At 33.3% G+C, this 13,798-nt stretch overlaps 2 protein-coding genes across 2 annotated transcripts; one reads left to right on the top strand and one right to left on the bottom strand.

Moving 5' to 3' along the window:
- Window positions 1-1,086: 1,086 nt before the first annotated feature.
- Alg11 (ALG11 alpha-1,2-mannosyltransferase) lies at window positions 1,087-4,623 on the bottom strand. Its single transcript, XM_066395721.1, has 5 exons — window positions 4,386-4,623; window positions 3,534-3,761; window positions 2,488-2,723; window positions 2,118-2,335; window positions 1,087-2,062 (listed from the first exon to the last, which is right to left on the bottom strand). The coding sequence occupies exons 1-5, from the start codon at window positions 4,406-4,408 to the stop codon at window positions 1,319-1,321; spliced, it is 1,449 nt and encodes a 482-aa protein (XP_066251818.1). The 5' UTR covers window positions 4,409-4,623; the 3' UTR covers window positions 1,087-1,318.
- A 748-nt stretch (window positions 4,624-5,371) lies between these two features.
- Window positions 5,372-13,265, top strand: okr (DNA repair and recombination protein RAD54-like okr). The gene is made up of 14 exons (XM_066395855.1): window positions 5,372-5,581; window positions 5,642-5,851; window positions 6,433-6,626; window positions 7,166-7,232; window positions 7,866-8,084; window positions 8,545-8,738; window positions 8,842-9,032; window positions 9,086-9,337; window positions 9,395-9,677; window positions 10,010-10,131; window positions 11,895-12,034; window positions 12,091-12,218; window positions 12,272-12,425; window positions 12,516-13,265. The coding sequence occupies exons 1-14, from the start codon at window positions 5,579-5,581 to the stop codon at window positions 12,669-12,671; spliced, it is 2,313 nt and encodes a 770-aa protein (XP_066251952.1). The 5' UTR covers window positions 5,372-5,578; the 3' UTR covers window positions 12,672-13,265.
- Window positions 13,266-13,798: the final 533 nt, after the last annotated feature.

Raw genomic sequence — 13,798 nt, 5'->3', positions numbered from 1 at the left:
ATTTTGTATGTGTCCGGTTTTGAACATTTTAATATGCCTGTGTGTCGTAATTGTGAGTTTAAAATCTAAAATTTTAAAATCGTTGTTTTTAAATGTAATGTAAGGAATGCTGTGGAATTTCCAGGGAACCTGCCTTATCTGCCCTAAACACTAGAAGTCAGTCTCCTTTTTTTAAGAAAAAAATAAATACAGTCCAAAAATTTGCTAGTTTATTCTTATCGCTCGGGACCAATGGCTCAAGATCGATTTTACTGATATTTTTCCTCATCTCAGAAATTTCGTGCCACTGATGCTATCCAAGAATGTTGCTTTTTCTTATGTTCTATAATATTTTTTGGTATAAGTCTTGAAATTGCAACAATTGAAAATTTTCGAGTCAAAATGTTCATGACATATTCGAAAATTCGTGTTCGATGTTACATTACATTTCACACATTTTGTTATCGAAAAAAACAGTGGCGTACATGAAAATTTTGCACTAAAAAATTAAGTGAAAATTGAATGCTCCGATTTCAACGAGATTTGGTTCCGCAATAGGCGTACGATACAGATTTAACATGCTGCGGTCAAAACTCGAATCCAACAACTTTGGTTTTTTGGGTCAAAAATTTTCATGATGTATAGTCCATGGTATTTTTCGGGCCAAAAAATCGAAGTTGTCCGATTCGAATTTTGACCGCAGCATATCAAAGCTGTATGGTACGCCTACTGCGGAACCAAATCTCCTTGAAATCGGAGCATTCAATTTTCACTTAATTTTTTAGTGAAAAATTTTCATGTACGCCACTGGTTTTTCGATTATCAAATTTGTGTCGGATTTACAATTTTTATGTTACAAAAACACATTTTCCTGGACTTTGGACCAACCAATTTTCACAGATGTACTCGACTTGTGTCGTTTGTATTGTTGTTCATAATTGCACGAGTGGGGTGTTGTTGTACAACGAACATTATCTGCGGTTTTTAGTGATGGGACTCTGAATGATCGGTCAAAACCGGTGCGCCTTTGCAAAACTTTAATAAATTGTGGAATTTCGCGATTAGAGAACGTAGAAAAAAACAATATAACTTTACTGGACAAATATTTTTATTTGATATGATGAATTGATAATAATTAGTGCACAGACTATTAATTGTCAAACAAAAACATAACAGAAATATGTGTTCAACTTAAATAACAATATGACAATGCCTTAAATAAACATATAAAAATATATTGCAATTTCAGTATGGACGAGCCCTCATTTAAAAGTTTCAAATTTTGAATGCCCGAGCACACTGTATGTAGCACTTTATATTTATATGTTTCTTAGAAATCCTATTTAAAAATCGGTTCAATAGCTCTCAAAAAGTCGTCCTCGAATTTTTTCAAACTAAACCTGTCGCAACTAGCCCGTGCCTTTTCCCTTATATCCGCCATCTCCACTTCCCTGGCTTCTATGATCCATTTAAGTATATGCGCAAATTCTTCAGCAGTATTCGCCAAGAACCCCAATCTGGAACCCTCAGAGGTCTCTATAATATCAAGCAAAGGTCCTCCGGATTTATGAGCCACCATTATCAGACCAGCTGCCATCTGCTCAACCACGCTTATGCCAAAATGCTCATCCAGCATTGTATGAATCCCGATGTACGCTTTGCTAAACTCATCAAGAAGCTCGTTATAAGAAATGTTCACTTTGAATTCGACGTTATTTTCTAATGATAAATGTTTGGAAAGGTCCTGCAAGTCTTTAACTCTCTCCAAGTCTTCTTGGTTGCGACAACTGCCGCAAAGGACTAAAGTGACGTTATCGAAGACATTGTCGGGAACGATTTCTCTAAGTTCGTAAAGCGTTTGTAGTTGCAAAGGATGATCCTTCTCAGGCCTAAATTGGGCCAAACTTAAAATACGTATTTTTGAGGGCTTTTCCGGCTTTCTTTGGATTTTTTTCAAGTGGTCTACCTCACATGGAGGGTAAACTAGAGATATTGGTGTGTTCCATAGAATTTGAAGATTTTCTAACGTAAAGGTCGAGTTGACTAATGTGGCATCGGAGCAGTTCCCAACAAGATCATACAGCTAAAATTCTCACATAGGAGTATCTGTGTATGCAGAAAAAATATCACAAACTTACCCAAGCGATAAAATGATAATAAACCAGTTTTGTGTACGTTAAAGTTGAACTTTTTGTAATGAAGTTCCTATTATTGTAAATATTTCTCCTGCTTTGTACTCTTCTAAGCATTTCTTTGGTGATAATTGGGTAATGTACGTAACAGCCCGTTTTACACCCTCCCAGAAACTTAAATAATGGCAAGGAGAATGTGAACCCAGCAGTGTCAATAAAAATGTCTGCAATAACAAAATTCCATAAGAGCTTATTATAATTATCTAGGAATATACTAAACATGTAACTCTAACAAATATAGTGGCCATGGGTATAACATGTGACCAAATGAAAAAGAATTTATAATATAACTAATATAAATGTTAATCATAGATACCTGGATTTATTTTGCTTATGGCTTCAAGACTCAGGTACACAGATCCTAAGATTTGACCTAGTAATGTGAAAATTGGATACATACAAGCTTCAACCCATTTTCTTTTTGTTAGATATACAAATTTCAGTTGATCTGAATGTATTTCCACATTTAAGGAATTTTTTACTTTCCTTTTTATCTCTAGAGGGGAAAATTCAATATCTCCAGTATAAATATAAAAGGTAGCTTGAGGGTATCTGAAATATATAAACATCTAGAATAAAAATTGGCTTCACCTCTACATGAGATCAGAAATTTTATTAAAAAATATGTAAAGTGTAAATTAATTCAAACTGATATATGACAGTACATTAACTACCAAGGCTGTGAAGTACATCATAGTACATCACATTAAGTTTAAATATGAGCAAACAATGCCAAGGAATTTAACATGTGAGCGTCACATGCATTTCACAACCATAGCGTTTACAAGGGGTCCATTTCTTGACGGCAAGCATGGATATCTCAGTTATTGGAAGAGACAGATATTTAGTCAAATTAGGGCCAAGTTGCGCAAATTAATGATTCTTTAGAATTTGCTTAAAGATTGGGAAAGTGCTGAATACATCCAGAGATAATTATTTTCTTCCATAAGATTTGCATTTTGCCTAATAGAAAAAATTTTGTAACATATTTAGATTCCTTATTGAAAGTATCTTATAAATGTCTTAGGTTTATCCTTTTACAATAAATTTAGGTTGGGTTTTTTCAAAGATATTGTGAGAAGTATTTGAAATTTTCATAACCTGAAAGCAGATTCTAAAAGAGTTCGAATTAGCACAACTTGGTCTTATATGAAGTGATCTTGCATTTCTTTGAATGACTGAGATATCTATGCATGAACTTGAAAAACCCTGTAGACAATTTTTTCCAAGAGTGAAATTATGCACCATTTCCAGTTATGAACCTAACAATGACATTTTTTAAAGTCAGAAGTGGAAAAAGTAATATGTTACATGCTGTTTCCACTCCCTGTTGTGGTTCAGCAAGCACAGGTAGCTACATACTTTTGTATTAAAGCCCTTAATGCAACCCATAACACTTTTTCTCCTCCTCCACCAGCATTAGCATAGGGATGAAAAATTCCCACACTTAGCTGATCTCCTCTTTTCAGTTTTTCTGACTTAAAAGTGTACTTAAAGTAATAGTATGTTAATGGTAGTACTATTGTAGATGCTAAAACCAAAAACAGGCAAGCAGCAAGGGCCAGTTTTATGGTAACTGCTAGTGAAAACCTGAAAATAATTAATGCCAGTCAAAATATGTTTATATTTGGACATACTAATAAAATATAAGATACAGTGGACATCCAGAGATTTATAGCAACTGTCAAATTTATGCCACATGTATGGTGAGCAGGCTTAGCATAAGCAATAGAGTTGATTAAGCAGGAAAAGTTTTAAAGTACCTATTGAAACATGAATTTTCTTAGAGGAAGAATTACAAAATAATTTAAAATGCGGTGTATGCAATGTAGCAAAAGCTAGATAGATAAATGTTAAATGGTGGAATAAGCAAAAGTATGAATGAAGCTAGAAGTCATGAGTTTCTAATAAGAAAGGATGAATTTTTTCCCATTTGGGATGCTTCAAGGCCCTTTAGGTCTTATAGTAACCAAAATCTCCATACTTGTACTATTAAAGCACTGTAAGTACTAAGTATAAGTATATATACTTGGTATAGGACCTAGTTTTAATTAATGAAAAATATGTGAATTTACCAGGGAAATGAGGAAGTTATAAACCTAAATCTAAGTTTCTTCAGAATATCCAGCTTTTAATAGAAGTGTGAATATACCTAATACTTCGAAATATGTTTCTGAACACTTTCCATATGTTACTAAATACACATATACTTACAAAAAGCTAATGATTGGGGACATGATGTGAAGGCTTGATAAGAGAAATCTTTGGGGGAATACTTTTAAATGTATTAAAACTAATATACAGTAGTAAATCACAAGTGACAATTATCACATGTTAAATAGTTCATTATAACCGTCACATATTTAAATCGAAGACATTTATTCCCTTTTTTAAGACAAAAACTAAAATTATCCCAAATAAAGTGTTTTAGTTCTTTTTAGAAATTGTTGCATTGAACGTTTTTAAGATTTTTTAAAATCTTTTACAATAACCTTTTAATTCAAAGTTCTGATCCTCACACTATTGACAATGACAGTGACACTTATTAGCTACCAGAGGAAGCTGATGCTTCGAAGGTAACGTTCAGCAATTTGGGGGCACTGGTGTGAGTGTGACTAAGATTCTTGGTGATGTGCCAGCAACAAAATTAATAGGAGCTTGGACTTGGTGAAATAAACTATCGATTATTACTACAAATCTTTATTTTTTAATGTGCTATTGGGTGTCATGTATAATTAAATATGCTTTAACCTGCTCAGTCTCGGCTATTTTTTCAGCAATTTTAGTGTATGTATCGCTACTGGCAATCAATTTTGAATGCTTGTCACAACGTCTTGAGCACTTCTTGGAAAATAGATGTACCTCGAAGAGAAGATTTTTCAGGTACAACCTCTCAGACTTTTTTGTGGCGCTCGCAGCAGGTGGTAAAACGTTTTTTTAACTTGTAAGCTTTAATAACGTGCAAAATAGAAGAACTAATTTCATTTTAGTCAATTTTCATTCTTAATCTAATCATTTTCACTGATCACGTTAACGTCAACATGACCACATACACATTGTGGTGCATTACTCGAGAGATCGTCCGCTCCGAGAACCTGCACCGCCGTTATTATAAGAGAGAATAATAAATAATGACAAATGTCATCATTATAACTAACGTCATTATTTATTTATATTTATTTAACCTCAAACCAATAAAAATGAGCGGGAAATTAAATTTGGGAGTGACATGTAAATATAAATAAAAAACTTAATTTAAAATTGTTGTGTTTGGTGTATTTTTTAACAGTTTCTATTTGTTGTGTGTTAAATAAATGTGTTTAAAGAGTGCCTAAGTTGACCCGCTAGGGGATTTTTAATATATTACGTCTTGTCCCTCTATACCCACATATAAATTTCAATTCAAAATGGTATATAATATCTCGCCTTCACCCTCTTGCTTTCTTAACTCAAAAAAGTACACATTTCAGAGAAGAAGTTTCGCCCCAAGTCAAAAAGGCAAGGGCTCGCCTTCTCAAACACCAAATGCATCCACAGCCATAAAACCATTTTCTTCGCCTTTAACTATATCAGTCAAAAGAACTAAAGATTCTTCAAACGACAATCCTAAAGCTAAGTTAAGAAGACCAGTAGCAAGTATTGATAAGGAAAATAAGGAAATTGTATATGTTTCAAATCATGTAAGTATCCTTATCAACACCAACCATGTACAATAAACTTGGAAATAAATATTTTGTATAGTTAGACTAGTCTTAACCTGGCATGGAATTAATTAATAGGCATTTATTACTTAAAAATTGAATTGGAAAGTTCTCCCTCTACTTAAGTAATTTTACAACTTCTACTGTTATAGACTAAGAGGTAAATGTTTGACACTTATTAAGTCAAGCTTGATAGGTAGAAGTCAGAATATTTATGTAACACAAAATGAGAGATATCACCTATCAGAGTTGATTGAATAATCAGGGGATACTACAGAAATTTGTGTTATGCTCTGTATTATTTTCAATATATGTAAATTATCTGGCAGATGGGGTAAGTGCTCTCCTGTTGTGCCAATTTGAAGGTGACAGTCAGCCATTTGAGTGTATAATACCATAGATCATTTGACAGTATCATGTATAACTAGGGTGAATAAAATAACAGACTAGTGTGACAGTAATTTCTTACCCCAAATGTCAGTAAAATTGGTCTTATGTGCTTTGAGAGATCAAAATTGCAGTATTCCCCTGCAATATATGCATCATTTTTATTTTTTTAGGAAGAACTCATACAAAAGCTTTCAAAGCCATTTCTGTGCCCGATTCCCAATTATGAAGGTTTGCAAACAACAAAAAACCTGGGCATTAGGCGAGCTCAGCCAAAAAGGGCACTGTATGACCCTAATATGCCAAATGCATTAGTACTGTATACTCCACCAGTCCAAACACAACATGATAAGCTAAAGAATGACAAGTTAGTAAAGTTTCAACTATATATTTATTTGGGATAATAGGTCGTACAATGAGAATCTAAAATAGGTACTTTTCATTTGTTAGTTCTACATCTCATGGCAAACTATCTTGTATTCATAACTGACAGTATTATTGGCAAATTTGTTTTTTTATTATTTATATTTTTATATATAGGATGTTCCAGAGGTTGTGTTAAATTTAAGGGGATTATAGAAGACATTGCTGTGAACAATTTTTGCATGGAAAATTTTAGTCAAAAATGAACCGTTTTGGTTTCAGAGCAATTATTATTCAAAAGACTTCAATATTCCTCCTTAAGTGGATAGAATAAAAATGCAATAATAATTAGGGTTTTTGCATTTAAAAAAAACATAATTTTATGTCTTTGTGTCAATTGTATCTTTTTTTGACATACCCTGTATAAATGAGAATATTTTTAAAATGTATAAATAAGACCGTAATCGTCCGATGCGCACTTAGTGGACAACCCTGTATTTACTTACTTGATGCTTAATTAAATCTACTTTAATATTTTTGTAGGGATGTTCGAGTACATGTTGTGGTTGATCCTGCATTAGGGAATATTTTGAGACCACATCAGAGGGAGGTAAGTATACTTATTTATGTATCATATATTTTTTTATGTTAATTGGTACTGTTACTACTATTTAAGGAAAAATTTGCAATCTACTAAGAATATGTATATACAAAACCTTGTATATTGTAAGTAGTCAGTATAAAAAAGGTTTGCAAAACGCATCATAAATCCCACTTTTATAAACATTCAGATTAAATAATGAGAGAGTAATGTAAAAACAATTTAACATTGGAATATATTGATTTAGCTGCATATTAGGTCAAAAAATTGTATACAAATAATGTAAGAAAAATACATTTTGAACGGTTTTTACACTGTAGTAGTTTTCTGCCTGAGCTGTATAGGTTCTCTATAATCTTTGTCTCAATTTTAAATTTTAATCAAAGTTTAAGCTACGGATTTAACATAGGTATAATTCAGTATTCATTAGGTTAACTGCAGGTAGAACGAGAGGTATAGCTCAAAACGGGGGTGCCCAACTAGGAACTGGGCGAGTAGGTACAGTTTAAAAAGGTGAAAATTCTTTCTTAATGGACTTTGCTACTTTTTACAGACTGTTCTACAAAAAACGATATTATGAGAACGAGAACGTCTTTCTTGCTGTACATATTTTATATACACTTAATACTATTTAATTTTTAGGGTGTGAAATTTATGTATGATTGTGTCACTGGCATTCAAATTCCCGATTCATATGGTTGTATAATGGCCGATGAAATGGGTCTAGGAAAAACGCTGCAATGTATTACTCTTTTATGGACATTGGTCAGGCAGGGACCGGAAGCGAAGCCTACCATAAATAAAGGGATAATTGTTTGCCCGAGTAGTCTTGTGAAAAATTGGTTTAACGAAATAAATAAGGTATGCATCAATGTTATTTAAATAAATCTTGTATTACTGTGAACTAATTGTTAATGCAGGGAAATTAGGTTTAAAAATGGGAAGTTTTAATTTTAAATATATTCAAAGTAGATCACTTAGTAAAAAAGTAAAATGTTTCTATGGTATGATTAGCCCTTTTGGATAATGCACAAATTAGCTACAACTTACGTGCACTAGTGAAAGATTTTTTGGCATTTCTAGCATAACCAGAATACCGGAAATGTTAAAATAAAAATGTTTGCTGTTTAAAAGAACTAAATACATTTTAAACTTTGACTCCCTGAATTAGGAAAAAGAGGCGCCTGCGAACATTTTGCTATTTAGATTTTTTCTAGCCCACAAAATTCCTAACATGATCGGATTAACACACTTATTTTGTCCCATAAAAAACTAAACGATATTACACATTATGTAATTCTACTGAAACTCACCATTTCAGTGGCTTAACGGCCGACTGCCGGCATTAATGATTGATGGCGGACCTGAAGTAAAAAAGAAAGTTACTCAATTTATGCAAGGACAAGGCAGAATGGCCATACCGGTCTTGATAATCTCTTATGAGACATTCCGAATGCAGGCTACAATTCTGCACAGCAGCGAAATTGGTCTAGTTTTGTGTGATGAAGGCCATAGGCAAGTACCTACATTCTAAAACAAATCTAAAAACGATCGTCAATGGATCCAAACGCATAAGTGACGGATAGTTCTTATTTTTAATTGGGATAAAGTGTTTTAGATTGAAGAATTGCGAGAATCAAACGTACAGGGCGCTAATGGGACTGAATGCCAAACGAAGAGTTCTCCTCAGTGGTACTCCCATTCAGAACGATCTCTTAGAATATTTCAGCTTAATTCATTTCGTTAATGAGGGCCTTCTAGGCACTTCCAGCGAATTTAAAAAGAAATACGAAAATATCATTTTGAGAGGTAGAACTCGTGTTTTCTAATATGAGATGATATTCATCAAAAGATTTTTATAGGTCAAGACTCAACAGCAACACCTGCCGAACGAAGTAAGGCTGTGGAAAAAATTACCGAACTAACAAACATAGTAAATAAGTGTCTTATTAGACGCACATCTGCGCTTCTAACGAAATATTTGCCCGTGAAATTTGAGATGATCGTGATTTGTCAACTAACTCCTTATCAAAAACAGTTGTATTTAAATTATGTTAATTCTGAAGCCATTAAGCGCAGTATTGTGGATAGTGAAAGTGGTGACAGACATACAGGTGTGATACCTCAAATTTGCTCCTCGTTTAATTATATTTAATACAACTGATTTCCAGGTGGTACTAGTTCATTAGCCAGCATCACGACTTTAAAAAAATTATGCAATCATCCAGATTTAATACTGGATAAAATTCTAGAAGGCGGAGAAGGTTTTGAAAAGTCTAAGAATATTTTGCCTCCTCAGAAAGGGGAAACGGATGTAAGGCCTGAATTATCTTCAAAGATGTTGGTTTTGGACTGTTTCTTGGCTGATTTGAAAGCAAATTATAATGATAAAGTTGTGATAGTATCAAACTGGACTCAAACGCTGGATTTGTTTGAGAAATTGTGGAGACGAAGGTAATATTTACTAATTTGCTCCTACATGTAAAAGTCAAAGAAATATACCTACTGGGTGTTCCCTAAATATGCGGTGCTAATAAACAACCACTCTATTTTTGACCACTGTCTAATTCGTTACACCTCTAAATGAGACATCTTGTAATTGCCATTTCTCACATGGGCCTAATTTGATAAACAGTGGAATAAGTCAAGTATATATTAAGGTTAAGTTAGGGTTAAGTTTTTATTTGTACTTTGGCTTTGAAACCTTATGATATGTATCAATAAGCAAAATGTCTTTTTTCTGTTGAAATAAGCGAATTAACCATAATTTGTTTTGCCATCCTTAGGGGTTATCAGTATGTTAGGCTAGATGGTACAATGACCATCAAGAAACGTGCCAAGATCGTAGAAAATTTCAATAATCCTGAGTCCAAAGATTTCATTTTCATGCTGAGTTCGAAAGCAGGAGGTGAGTAGTTTTTCATTGTGGTTTATTAAATGAAACAGTGAAAACCTTTAAAGTCATAATTTCAAAAGATTAAATTTTAAAATTTCAGAAGTATGAGATAACATCTGTTCAGTTGTCTAATATTTTTTACGAATTCAGCTTTACTTTAACAATGGTTATTTTAACAAAATAAATTAATGCACAACGTGAAGTCTATCTCACGGCCTACTACTCCATAACATATTCACACATTTTACGTTCAGGGTGAGGGGAAATCATTGGCTCTAAGAGCTTGCAGAAATGAGAGCAAGTAACTTTCTAAAAATTAAAATAAAGCAAATTTAAGAGTCATTTGTAGGTGCTAATATGCAAAACAGTATGTGCACAAGTCAAGTCAATAATACTTAAAACTTTATACAAAAAGTAATCAAGTGTCTGTTGAAATTTCGGTATATCAGAAAGTGAATCTAGCAAGTAAACAGTAGCAACCGGGACATGATGCATCGTTTATATTCCACCAGCTGTTCTTCATATTTGTTTGATCCGTCATAAAATTCGTCAAAATTTCATTTTTCATCTCTAAATTTGTACGTAAAATGGTGATGTAATACCACAAATCATCAATAATCATGACTCTACCGACCTCCTTGAAATCTGTGCACTTGCTTTGAAGTGGGTTGTCTTGTGTATCGCTATGAAAAGTGTTCTGCTTTGATGAATATCGGGACGAGAAAAAGGGATTTATCCCCTACATATACCAAGGCGAAAATGAGGAACCAGCCTTCACCAAAGCTACTACCAAGTTCAACAAACACCTAAACAGTAAGCGGTTGGAACCACTCAGGTCTGGAGGATGTAAACTGAAGAAGTAGTAGAAGCAGTGGCAGTAGTAGGACTTGTTAGGCTGCTACGAAATGGAGACAACAAATGAACGATTTCAGGTCGTTTGTAAAGCTGAAGGTATTAGCTCTCAATTATTAAAGAGAAAAAGAAAAACAAATCTAGACAACATTGGTTTGGATGTCATGACGTCAGCAAAAAAGAACTAGGTGAAGGGTCATTGTGCATTGGAGCGGCGTTTCTGGACAACTTCACCGACTGAGTTGAGTGGATCCGTTTAAATATAATGAACGTGGATTTCAAGAGCAAGGAGAAAAATTACTCACATTTTATTTAAAGACAGGATGACAAGAAAAGATATTAGAACTCTCATATACATACTTTTTGATTAATACATCTTCTGCATTAACTGGCCTGTCCTGAAAGATAAAGAAAACTGAACAACTTAATGTGACCGCCTCCCTATAAAAGCGATTGTCATAATCCATTGACTCTTGCTTAAAATTAAAAGATGGGAATTGTTTAAATTACGTGCGACGTTTCATTTGAAATAGATTTTTCCGCCGAACGGCATGGTGTATTTGGGAACTACTGACTACTATTATTTCAAAAGCTATTTGAATTTGGCAATCTGGTCACTTGCCCCCCGTCTAAATTAATATTTTAAGTCGCATATACACGGTACAAATGTTTTAGAAAAAATATTTCGCATAATATTTGATCTTTCGGTGCTTTTTTGAAATGGTAATAAAACATACCTTTTCAAAGTTTTACTATTTTTTGTTTTAGTATGAATGATATATGTAAAAAGTCATAGAAATATATTTTTTTGGTGAAAAAAAAAAACATGTATTTGAACTAGCTCTGCGGATACCAAAATTATTCTATGACAAAACATCTAAACTATTTCCATCACACTTGTTGACGGTTTTTGTTTTCACCAGGTTGTGGCTTAAATCTAATAGGCGCCAATAGGCTCATAATGTATGATCCAGACTGGAATCCGGCCAATGATGATCAAGCTATGGCTCGAGTCTGGAGAGATGGTCAACAAAAACCGTGCTACATTTATAGATTTTTATCGGTACAATATAGACATTACACCCACCTAAGCCAGATTTGGACTTGCGTTATTTTTAGGCTGGCACAATTGAAGAAAAAATATTCCAAAGGCAGGCCCATAAGAAGGCGCTTAGCTCTACGATAGTAGATATGAATGAGGAGACCGCAAGGCATTTTAGTGTCGCGGAATTGAGAGATCTTTTTAGGTCAGTTGATGTTTGAGTACTTAGAATTGGATCTTAAATTCTTAATTTTTTAGATTAGAAAATACGGAAGCTGATACACATACAAAATTAAAGTGTAAAAACTGCCTGAATAAAATACCAATTAAAAATCCACCGGAAGAAGCAGATTGTACTTCAGATTTATCTCAGTGGTATCACTGTTGGGATAAGAAAGGACTGGCTGATTCGGTAAGAATTTCGTTTTATACATTATGGTGTTAATACTTTCATGGAATTTATCCGTTTAATATTGTTTCTTGATTATTAAAATTGTTTCAGGTTTTGAAGCAAATTTGGGATATGTGCCAATATATTTCCTTCGTTTTTCATCAAAAGTCTGCAAAACAGGAAATTCAAAAAGTAGTCAAAAGTTACGATGAAGAAGAAAACGACCCAGATTATGAAGAACATGATGATTCTGATTATTCCAATTAGTATGGGTTATTTTTTAGTTAGGTACTCTTTTGTTTTTTCTTTAATTGTTGAAAATTTTAGTTTTTTGCTATTTGTCCTGTGATAAAAATAAGTAAACACCCATACTTTCATTTTGATAGGTAATAAATCTTACTGCGTGAGATGTAAAGTGTGCAGAGTAATGTTGAATAATTTTTATTTATAGCGTCGTGTCGGAAAAAGTCGACCATTAAAAAATCATTCTTTTGTCTAGAAGTCCGGACTATACAGGAATACCACAAATTCTACCTTGCATAATTGAAAACGACAAGAGATACCAATCCAATAAAATTGAGCAAACGTGCAACTAAACCAGTAAAAATATGATCAAAAATTATACGAAATTTATCAATTTTTTGTTATCGACAACTGCTAATTGAATACCGTTCGCAGAAGTTTTACATGCCTTCTATATTTTGAACACTCAACACCATTATATTCACTTTATTTGGGACAAACTGTTATTCACAAAAAACAGGAATATTCTGTTTTTGCCTGGATATCTTCAGAAGTATTCGAAGTTTTGTGACATTATTCGAACATATCATCCAAACATCCGCACTTGCTTCAATTTCACTAAATCTGTAGGTCTATTGTTTTCAAGATTCCCGTATTTACGCCCGTATTCCCGTATATACAAGAATTTGGGGTACACTGTATAGCCTGTTAGTCGTTATAATTGTTTTCCTTTATATTTGAATGTAAAATTGAAAAACAAAAACAAAATATTTTTGTCTAAATAAAACATATTATGTTTAGAGTAAATCGTCGGAAACAAGCTTGGTGTTCCCGTCTCTATTCCCCAACATCCTCTCGGTTGCTCTAATTGCGATCAGCCAGGAGGAAAAACACAGCAAAGTTTCGATTTAATATTTAATCTCAAAACAAAATGTCAATAAGTATCCAGAAAATCTCGCTTATTTACAAAATCGTTTCATAACTTTTTTACAACGTTGACATCAATGTAACATCAGAACGCTGTCAATTGAGATGATGTTAAAATTCCCAAGAAACAAATCATTTACACAATAGTCTTAAGTTCTACACAAACCTTGCGATCCGTACAATATAATGAAATTAAGATTTGTCTGGAAACTGAGTAGTTAATG

The sequence above is a fragment of the Euwallacea similis genome, chromosome 12, assembly GCF_039881205.1.
Source record: "Euwallacea similis isolate ESF13 chromosome 12, ESF131.1, whole genome shotgun sequence".
NCBI lineage: Eukaryota > Metazoa > Arthropoda > Insecta > Coleoptera > Curculionidae > Euwallacea > Euwallacea similis.
Note: the sequence above shows the minus strand (reverse complement) of the source record. Positions and strands in the feature narration are given on the sequence as shown.

Excerpts from the sequence above, each read along its gene's own strand:
- Alg11 (XM_066395721.1), bottom strand. The coding sequence starts at position 4,408 with ATGTCCCCAATCATTAGCTTTTT. Across the intron at positions 2,336-2,487 it reads CATAAGCAAAATAAATCCAG|ACATTTTTATTGACACTGCT; the intron begins GTATCTATGATT and ends TTGTTATTGCAG. Across the intron at positions 2,063-2,117 it reads ATTATCATTTTATCGCTTGG|CTGTATGATCTTGTTGGGAA; the intron begins GTAAGTTTGTGA and ends TGAGAATTTTAG.
- okr (XM_066395855.1), top strand. Across the intron at positions 7,233-7,865 it reads TGAGACCACATCAGAGGGAG|GGTGTGAAATTTATGTATGA; the intron begins GTAAGTATACTT and ends TTTAATTTTTAG. Across the intron at positions 8,739-8,841 it reads TTGTGTGATGAAGGCCATAG|ATTGAAGAATTGCGAGAATC; the intron begins GCAAGTACCTAC and ends AAAGTGTTTTAG.